General features: G+C 35.1%; 2 protein-coding genes across 3 annotated transcripts in view; both read left to right on the forward strand.

The window, feature by feature from the left end:
- The window catches only part of LOC21389667 (eukaryotic translation initiation factor 3 subunit A), a 7,692-nt gene extending 3,302 nt beyond the window's left edge, over positions 1-4,390 (forward strand). The window contains exons 5-14 of the mRNA XM_024164051.1: positions 1-66; positions 168-197; positions 612-839; positions 947-1,108; positions 1,714-1,935; positions 2,057-2,245; positions 2,334-2,540; positions 2,776-2,856; positions 3,160-3,361; positions 3,622-4,390. Coding sequence (XP_024019819.1) covers positions 1-66; positions 168-197; positions 612-839; positions 947-1,108; positions 1,714-1,935; positions 2,057-2,245; positions 2,334-2,540; positions 2,776-2,856; positions 3,160-3,361; positions 3,622-4,103 — 1,869 coding nt within the window. The 3' untranslated portion in view covers positions 4,104-4,390. The remainder of the gene's footprint in view (positions 67-167; positions 198-611; positions 840-946; positions 1,109-1,713; positions 1,936-2,056; positions 2,246-2,333; positions 2,541-2,775; positions 2,857-3,159; positions 3,362-3,621) is intronic.
- Positions 4,391-6,411: 2,021 nt separating this feature from the next.
- Positions 6,412-9,528, forward strand: LOC21389668 (single-stranded DNA-binding protein, mitochondrial). Of its 2 annotated transcripts, XM_024164056.1 has the most exons (7): positions 6,412-6,524; positions 6,995-7,182; positions 7,505-7,627; positions 7,822-7,907; positions 7,989-8,089; positions 8,816-8,875; positions 9,290-9,528. In XM_024164056.1, exons 1-7 carry the CDS (start codon positions 6,452-6,454, stop codon positions 9,304-9,306), a joined length of 648 nt encoding a protein of 215 aa, XP_024019824.1. In that variant the 5' UTR covers positions 6,412-6,451; the 3' UTR covers positions 9,307-9,528. The 2 variants fall into 2 exon arrangements, with proteins under 2 accessions (XP_024019824.1, XP_024019825.1); XM_024164057.1 differs by lacking the exon at positions 7,822-7,907 and having other exon boundaries at positions 7,505-7,713.
- Positions 9,529-10,240: the final 712 nt, after the last annotated feature.

The following is a 10,240-nucleotide window of genomic DNA, read 5'->3' on the forward strand; positions in this document are numbered from 1 at the left end:
CGCAACTTGAGGATGGCAAATCTTATAGGGTTCAATCTTGACCCTAAGCTTGAGAGAGGAGAAGTGGTATGTGTGTTTTACTATTTATCTGTGCGTGTATGTGTGCTCGCTTATGTGTGTGTTCATTGTCATCCTTTTAAGTCTGACAATGTGTTTTCTTGGTTCAGCTTTTACGGGCGTCTCTGCTATCAGAACTGGTAAGTTCTAAGTGGTTTTTTTTTTTCTTTATTATTCATGGTTATTTCAAGTTTGCAGGCTCTGCTTGTGATGACACTAGAACATATTATTTTCAAAATGGCACGAATGTTACAATCTCCACAGTCAAACTTTTAAGGTTTCCAATTCTAGTGGTTAATACATATTCCAGTATGTTATTCTTGTAGAAATATTATTTCATTGCATCATATTTTTAGTACTGGAGGTTTTTGAGAAGTGAAGGTTTTTTAAAGTTTTCATGTCTGAACTTTCTTTCAAACATTCAAAATTGTCTATTTTTACTCATAACATGGATGCAAAAGAGGTGGATATACAAGTATGCATGTTCTGATGCTCTGGGAATGGAAGGAAAAAAAAATCATGTCATTTGAAATATATGTGGATATTGTTTTCAGGCTGCGAAGGGGGTATTAAGCTGTGCAACCCAGGAAGTAAAGGATCTTTACCATCTTCTAGAGCATGAATTTCTGCCTCTAGATCTTGCATTAAAGATACAACCATTGTTGACCAAGATTTCAAAAGTTGGGGGTAAGCTTTCTTCCGCTTCGTCTGTTCCAGAGGTGAAACTTTCTCAATATGTTCCTGCCCTGGAAAAGCTTGCTACTCTGAGGTTACTTCAGCAGGTGTGTCATTGATTATGTTTACTATAGCAGATTCCATATTATTTACCTCTCCCTATTTAAATATGGTAGTTCTTGCAATTGTTAATTTCTTCTTTTTACTCTTTCAGGTTTCTCAGGTGTATCAGACAATGAAAATTGAGTGTTTATCTCAAATGATTCCGTTTTATGATTTTTCTGTTGTCGAGAAGATTTCAGTGGATGCTTTTAAGCATAACTTTATTGCCATGAAAGTTGATCACATGAAGGGTGTCGTACTGTTTGGTAATTTGGTAAGTTTCTGCTGCCACAACTTGCCACGCCTTTGATTTTTACTTTTTATTTATTTTCGCTAGAATTTGCCAGAATTTGGTTTCGTTGCGTTTCTGCTGTTCCTTCCAATGAATTTCTTGTGATTTAAAGTTGAATTTGAAAAAAAATAAAAGTAGGAATATTTAAGAGTTTCTATGAAACTATGCTAGCCTTGTTTGTTTTTACTTTTATTTTTCTTCTGTACCAATAAAAATAATTTTTTAGTCAACTCTTTTTATATAAGCTTGCGAGTAAGACATTTGTGTGGGTTTAGTTATGAAATCCACAAGCCATTAACATTTGTCATTTTGGTTGAGTTTTCAAAAGTCTCCCGTCCTTGAGTTTCTTTATAGGCATGTGGACCGGCCTTGACATGCATTTTCTGTTAATTTTCTCCCTTCTTATCCCAAGGAAAATGAGAGAAGCGTAAATACTCCATGAAGAGCCAGCGAAAGCATGAGCGTGCTTGTTTCTGCCTTTGTCTGTCATTAAGAATATGTCTACGGGATCTTGTTTGTTTCTTTTTCAACACGTTGTTTCCACTTTCTTAAGCTTTTCCTTGTTTCTTTGTGTTTAACTCTTTCAGGGTATTGAATCTGATACACTTCGTGATCACTTGACTATTCTTGCCGAGTCTTTAAATAAAGCAAGGGCCATGATATATCCTGCTGCAAAGAGATCATCAAAATTGGGGGAGGTGCTACCTTCTCTAGCAGAAATCGTGGATAAAGAACACAAAAGGCTTCTTGCTCGGAAATCAATCATTGAGAAAAGGAAGGAAGAACATGAACGTCAGCTATTGCAAAATGTATGCATCTTAAAACTGCTACTTGATCTGATAGTTTGAATTTTACATATATATATATATATATATATTTTTTTTTTCAAAATAAATGATATGTTATCGCTTGATCGGTTTTCTCACAAAGGAACGTGAAGAAGAAGTCAAGAGGATGAGAGAGCAGAAGTTAGCTGAGGAGGCAGAGAGGCAGAGGCTTTTAGCTGAAGTTGAGATGCGGAACAGAGAACGGGTTTTGAATGAAATAAAGGAGCGGGAGAAGGAAGAAGCGGCTCAGCTTCGGATACAGCACATAAAGCTTAAGAATAGAACTGATCTAGTGAGTTGAAAATTGGTATCCTGTTATTATGTTCCTTGTTTTTTCACCAAGGGTCAATCCTGACAATGGTCACTCTTACTCTTAACAGGAGAATATGGGAAAGAAAGATTTGTTAGAGTTGGCCCTGCAGGAACAGGTTAGGGAGAGACAGGAAATGGAAAAGAAACTGCAAAAACTCGCTAAAACAATGGATTATTTGGAAAGAGCAAAAAGAGAAGAGTCTGCTCCCTTGATTGAAGCTGCTTTTCAGCAACGCCTGGTGGAAGAGAGAATACTTAATGAACGTGAACAACAGGTGTCCACATATATGAATTCATTTGTTGTGAATTCTAATTAAGAAAGATGCCCTTCGTTTTTAAATTTTGCCTACGTGTAGTTCTAGCTGTTTTTCTACCTTTGTTATATGCATTAAACTTATTCATTCTAGCTGTTTTTCTACCTTTGTTATATGCATTAAACTTATTCAACCATAAGTATATGTGTTGGCTTTGAACTCAGTAGTAACTGTAATTCATTCTGCTGCTTTGCAGCTGGAAATTGAGCTGAGCCAACAGCGACATGAAGGGGACTTGAAGGAGAAGAATAGACTGTCACGTATGGTTGACAATAAGGCAAGTTTTAAATTCTACCGTATAGCTTTTCCATTTCATTCACTGCTCTTGCATTTTCCACTTTCCCTTTTCCTTTCTCTGGTTGATTATTGATGTGCAATAAGCCAAAAGACCCGGAAATTCCTTTGTGAAGTTTCATCTATCTTAATCTTCACTTATACCAGTGAATATGCCTTCAGTAATAAATTGTATGCAATGGCTCCAAGTGCATCTTTGCAAAGATAGTAATAAATTGTAAAGACAGCGGGTGGTTATTTTGACATAAACACGTTCATCTTTTTTTTCATATTTCACCTCCGACAGATGATATTTCAAGAGAGGGTGATGAGCCGCAGGCAAGCAGAATTTGACAGAAGAAGAGTTGAGAGAGAGGAGCAAATTAACCAGCTGATTCAGGCTCGGAAGCAGGAGAGAGAGGCCTTGAGAAAGAAAATATTCTATGTGAGGTCTGAAGAAGAAAGACAAAGAAAGCTTCGTGAAGAGGAGGAAGCCCGCAAGTGGGAAGGTATAATCTTCGATAAGTTCTATATTTCCAAAGATATGAAGAATTTACTACATTTTCATTTTCAAACTCTTGAAACTGATATTTTCTTTGAGGGTCCTAAAAATAATATTTTCGAGAGTACTTTCGTTTGGTTGTCATCATTTATAGAGTTGTTTACGATCTATTCCTTTTTTTCCTAACCATCGTGGCAAAGAAAAATAAAAGAACGATTTGATTTCATAATTATAGACCATATTTCATCTCTTGTTTGTTTCATGCAGAGGCTGAGAGGAGAAAGAAGGAAGAAGCTGAACGGAAGGCGAAATTAGATGAGATTGCTGAGAAGCAACGGCAGAGAGAGCGGGAACTTGAAGAGAAGGAAAGGCTGAGGAGAGAAGCACTCTTGGGGAGATCTCCAGAGGCAATTTCTAAGCCTGCCGAGCTTCCTTCTGGCGCTCATCCAAGTGAGCCAGTTCCTGCTCCTGCTGATGCTGCTGCCGCCATCCCAGCAGCCACTAATGGTGGTGCAGCATCACCACCACCCTCCACTGGAAAATACGTGCCTAGGTTCCGCCTGCAAAACCCTGAAGGCTCTGCACAGGCTCCAACTCCAGAACCAGATCGCTGGGGCAGGCACGATAATCGGCCTTCGCAGCCTTCCAGCGACAGGTGGCGTAGTAGTGATGACCGGAGGCCTTCATTCAGCTCTGGTAGGTCATCCTGGTCCTCATCTAAAAACCCACCTCGTGGCTCAGAACGTTGATCATAGGATGAGAAGGCTTTGGTTGTTTTCTTGAAGGCGGGCCAATTTTGACTGTGATCAAGCTGTTTGAACTGCTGCTGGACCCAAGACAGAAATCAAATTTGTAGACGTGGTTAAGCTATTATTAACTTTTTTTATTTAATGTTTTTTTCTTTTCTCCTTTTGGTGATCTTCCCCCTGGTTTTGCTTTTCATCGTGCAAGTGATATCTCTTGGAGACTATTGTAACCTTTGAGGATTGACCAAGTTGTTATTATTCTATTTTAATAACTCAGATGTTTTTCCCCACTTCTGTTGGAGACTCTTTGGCTTCTTTTGTTGCTTTTTAGTCTCATTATATCTGCTTATAACAACACTTTTAGGGCCGATTAGTATATGGGTTTAAATCAGCGTTTGAAATTTAAATTTTTTTGTAAAAATTATTGTAGCTGAATTAAAATTGTGTTTTGTGCTATAGCAGAACTTATATATTTAATAAACTTATACTCTCAATTGGGTAAGTTTGATAAATGAATGATGGAAGAGAAAATTTGTGAACTCATCATTTGAAACATTGTTTTAAGATTTTTATTGTACTCTTAATTGATATTTTTTTATTGACTACATAATATTAATTAAAAAAATGGATAAAAATATTAAACTAAGGGGTATTTGTTTCATTTTTCTTCATTATCATGACAACATTGTTAGAGTGGTGGTTTTATTTTATTTATTTATTTATTTTATTTATTTTTTAACCCAAGTTTTCTACTATATGTTTTAAGCAAAAGCTTCTCTTTTTGTGGTTGCAGACGCATAGCCTAGAAATAGATCCACCCCTCTACTTTTAATGTTGATGTTTGTTCGATACTACCTTTAGTTAAAAACAAGATCTCCATCCTAATAAAATATCAATCATTTTATTCCCATAAAATTGGTTGTGTTATTTGTCTCAAATCCCTCAAAGTGAAAAAAAAAGTTGATTAAATACATGTCCATTCTACATGGCATAAAAGTAAAAGAATATCTATAAGTTAGGATACTTACACATAAATCCATAAAATGATCCATATAAATATTTCTATCCTTTGTTGATCGTTCCTTGAAATTAATTAAACAAAATTCATAATTACCTATGTAGAAAGGGTAAATTTAGAAGGATTATATCTCAATAACCACAAAATAGATAGATTGATAATGTTATAAAATTGAAAACATTTTTTATCCTCCTTCTCCGCCCCCACTATTTGTGTGCCACATCATCAAATTGCTAAACTGACTCTCTGGGATGCATAATGGAACCAAATTGCCCCGCCCCACCAGTCATGCAACTCTCTTTTTTTCTTCCCTTTATTTTATGTGGTTGAATTTTTCTAAATATGATATTTTTAGCTTAAAAAGTTTATAAGTTAAACTAACCACAAATTACCTTTAAAAATATGTTTTCTTTATTATTTTATATTTTTTGATAAGTCCTAATTAGGTCCAAATTGCCCCACTCAATTATGTATAATATGCCGTTTCAGTTCTCGTTTTTTTCCTCTCAAATCACGCTCTACAAAACCGAACTGCATGTCTGCAAATTACCGAGCTACTCATTTTGAGTAATTATTTCGAGAGAAAAAACCAAAATACCACTCAAGATTGTAAAATTTTTTTATTGATGTCGCTTCACTTAAAAATAAATAAATTTTCATTTAATTAATAAATATAAAATAAAAGGTTATGATGACACTCAATTATTTAAGATGACATAAATAATATACATGTACAACACTATTACAAACCATGTACTTTTCTCTTATTTGGTAGAGAAAAAGTGTACGAGTCTTGATTTTTATTTCTTACTTTTAATTAATACTCTTTATAATCAAATAACTAAAGGTACTAATTAAGAGTAAGTAGTAAAAATTCAAACCCGTTCTCTTTTAAGGGTAAGTTCAACAATTTTCTCTGCAAAAAAAGAAAGAGAAAATGAGACAAATATCCTTTATATGTGCATGGGTCAGGATTTCTACCTCTTATTATTGATTAATAACATTTTTAGCCAAATAACTATATTAATAAAAGAGTATTAATTAAGAATATACTAGTAAAAGAATATTAATTAAGAATAATGGGTAAAAATTCTCTTTAAGATAAATTATGCAATTTTCTAAAAAAAAAAAAAAAGAAAAAAAAAGAAAAGAAACCACAAGCAATTTGGATCCACGATCCATACAAAACTCTCTATACTACAGCCCGATTCGGGCCCAACTGAAACACCCCGGTTGCCCATTTCTCACTAAAACCCTGCCTTGTACCCCCGGCGTCGTCTTGCTCTTCATTTTCACTCTTCACATTCTGAAAAATACTCAGTTTTCTCTCAAAATGAGTGCTTCTTCCGCGAGACTTACTAGATGTTTGAGAATATCTGTTCCTGCATCGCCCAGTTCCTCACTAGGTTTGTTTCTCTCTCAATATATGCGTGTGTGTGTGTGTATATATATATGTTTATTCTTTTTACATTTACACAATAATACAACATCTTCAGGTCAATCTATATGTGGGTTTCTCTGAAACAGTTATTTACTTAATACTCAACATGGGTAGAGTATTTTCTTTTTCCATATCTAATTTGGTTTTGGTGGTTAATTTTGTTGAAATAATTTGGTGTTAGTACGCTTTTGAGGTTGATATACTAAATGGGTTTAGGTCTAAATATCATGTTTTGTACGTTTAATGAGATGATCACGTTGTAGTATTGTTTTCTCTTAGAGGGCGTTTTCTGAAAAATAGGTGATAAGTACATAAGGTTCTTGAGTAATGTAATGCATTTTCTGTGTGTGTGTGTGTACATATATATATTGGTAATGCTTAATTTAGGCATTTTGGATTACTTATTATGCTGTTGCCTTTCTTGATTGATTCTAGCTGCAGGCGCGGAGAGAAGCTCGAAGCTGTGGTTTTCCACTGAGTCTTTCGGTGGCGAAAATAAGGAGGAAGGAAAGAATGAAGCAGAGGAAGAGTATGCCGACTTACTTGGTTACAAATCGGAAACAGAATCGAAACCTCAGGGAGTGAATCCCGGTAAAGGTTGGGAATTCCGGGGTGTGCATAGGGTAAAGATGATTTTGATTCTTGAATTAAGATACATGATTGTGGAACTTTTGGCCTTTTCTTTTAAGAATTTTACTTGGCATAGACTACATTTTCATCTTTTTTTTTTTTTTTTTGGTTTCCAAAGGATGAAATAACTTATGATGAGTTGTGGAATCATATTCTTAGTCAAATTATTAGCCAAGTAAAGTAATAAACTTTATCAGTTTCACGTCATTTAAGAACCCGCAATTTTGTTTTTACTCATTTATTTGAGCATTCAAGTGGCAGGTTATTGTTCTCATCGTTTCTTTATAACTTGGGCACTTGTGAACTTATATGCAGGCAATAATTTGTGGAAAAGTCGGGCAACCTCCTGTGCAGAAGCTCTTAAGAAACGGGCGGAATATAACCATTTTTACAGTTGGGACAGGAGGCATGTTTGACCAAAGAGTGATTCCAGAAAAGGGGCTGCCAAAACCCGCTCAGTGGCACCGAATCGCTGTCCACAACGAGGCACTTGGGGCTTATGCAGTACAAAAAATTGTTAAGAAGTACATATTCACATCTAAAGTAGATTATTATTATTATTTTCAAGTGAAAAGAATAGCTCTAACATTAAACGTTAAATGCAGCTCACCGAAAGAGTGATTCCAGAAAAGGGGCTGCCAAAACCCGCTCAGTGGCACCGAATCGCTGTCCACAACGAGGCACTTGGGGCTTATGCAGTACAAAAAATTGTTAAGAAGTACATATTCACATCTAAAGTAGATTATTATTATTATTTTCAAGTGAAAAGAATAGCTCTAACATTAAACGTTAAATGCAGCTCACCGGTTTATGTTGAGGGTGACATCGAAACAAGAGTTTACAATGACAACATCAATGGTGAAGTCAAATACATTGCAGAGATATGTGTTCGTCGTGATGGTACGTCTCCCAATATTGTCATTTTCTCTTAATGTTAATTCTACTGTTTTTTATGGTGCTTTGCCTTCCTCAATTCCATCCTTTTTCACTGGAATAATGATGAGAAAATAGTGTTGCTTCTGGTTTGACTTTTGAGCTTAATCGATCTCCTCCTTGGAGGGTGAGAGAGATGGTGCAGCTTATGGAAGATTGCAGGTTTCTAACCTTGTATTTCTGGCACATGAGCAGTTTAATAATTAATTGATATGCGTCGACATGCATATTGTTTACACAGTATGAACTATGAATCATGATACAGATTTATCAGTCTAAATTTATGGAGACGTACTTCCATTTATAGGGCGTCTAGACAAAGGTTTATATATTAGAGGTTGCCCTCTTTACCTCAAGAGTTCTGATGGAAATTTATATTGAAGTTCACGGTGTTCTAACATTTTGTCGAGGGATGTGTGCACCTAGGCGAAGGTTTACTTTTTGTAATCGTGTCTGTCTATACAAAAAATTTGTAATGGTGAATCGAAGTTGTAATACGTCTATTTCGCGTGGAAAGTTGACGCTTCCTCCTCGAGGCAAACTCAAAAGAAAAGGGGAAAAAGAGAGAAAAGGAATAAGAAAGTTATAGTTCATGGATGACAAATAAACTCAATTACTGTACTTAGTTTGATATATTGTTATTGCACAGTAGACTTCCTAACTTATAATGCTGCTAAACTTTCACCTTATCAGGGAGGATTCGCCTCATAAAGACCGGAGAAAGTATCAGCAATATTTCCTTGAATGATTTGCGTAAGTTCAAGTCTTTTATGTTTTCTATTTTGCAAAGTCAAATAATGGAACGAATCTTTAATAAGGTAGTCTTTGCCTAGCTCAACTATTCCAGTGAGTTGAGGGGGAAAGAGGAATGAGATTTTTACATACGCTACGAGTAGGGTTCTGTTTTGAACGTTCAAATCTGTATTAAATTGTCACTTTTGCATGCTTTTTCGTTTTGCTGTGATTTCAATCAAACCTAGCGTTAAGAACATATAGTACGTATACCCTACCGTAGAAATCTCCAAGAAAGAAAAGAAAAACGAGCAAGTATTATAAGATATTGTCTCTCTCTCTCTCTCTAACTTTTGAGATTTTGAGGGCACCATTTGATAAAGTATCCTGTTTGGACATAAGATCTTGATCAATTTGCCCATATGTTAATTGCAGGGGAGGGATTGTTTTAGCTTAGACCCATTGGAATCTTGGTCTTGGAAAAGAGTCCTGATCAGTCATGCCTCTTTTACTTTTATATGAAAATATATATTTGTATCTCAGCTGGTTCAGCTGTAATCAGGTGGAGAAAGCCGTCGGAGATTTGAAAATGTTTCTTTTCATTACCCTTTTACCGAATTGCTCTGTTCTCGACTTTTTAACAAATTCAATGTTCATTGTTCCTGCTAAGTTCACTATGATCGGTTTGCTAAGTTCACTATGACCTGTTTAGTTCTGTGCATGAGTGAAGGAATTTACTGGCGAAAGTTCCTCATAGAAATGCTAACTTTCTAACATGTTTTTAAGATAAATTTCAACGTAAACTTTTTTTCTAATAATTTCCTTGAAGCATATTTTTTGATCTCTTAATAAGCCAATATCGAACTTGTAGGACCCATTAATCATTGATATATATTGAAGAAAATAAGGAATTTGGTTGGAAGTGCATTCCGTTTCCTAAAGGTTTCTGGATGAAATTATAGTCGATAATATAGGAAGTTTATTTACTTTTTCAGGTTCTTTTATATTGCACCTTTTTAATTATTGCGGAAGTTCAACTCGTAAACTCTCTTGCCAGAAAATTATTTGTTTCGTAAGAAATAATTTTTTAAAGCAAAGATGTTAAGCTAAAGAGTAAAGAGCCACTAGTACAAGGAATTTTGTTAGGAAAAAAAATAAAGAAAAAAAAAACTAAAAGGGGCATATTTTGACTTTTGCCTTAAATTTTGTTTTTAATTCTTTTCAAATTTTTTAATTCAACCAACTTCATCAAAATTGTAGTTGGGAGCGTGCCAAAATTTGCTTCATAATAGTTTCATTTCTTTAAATTGATTTCATCGTAAGGTATGTTTCATAAACCACTTGAGAAAAATTCTCTGTCGTAACCCTATCCATATATAATAGGAG

Source organism: Morus notabilis, unplaced genomic scaffold, assembly GCF_000414095.1.
Source record: "Morus notabilis unplaced genomic scaffold, ASM41409v2 Scaffold763, whole genome shotgun sequence".
Lineage (NCBI taxonomy): Eukaryota > Viridiplantae > Streptophyta > Magnoliopsida > Rosales > Moraceae > Morus > Morus notabilis.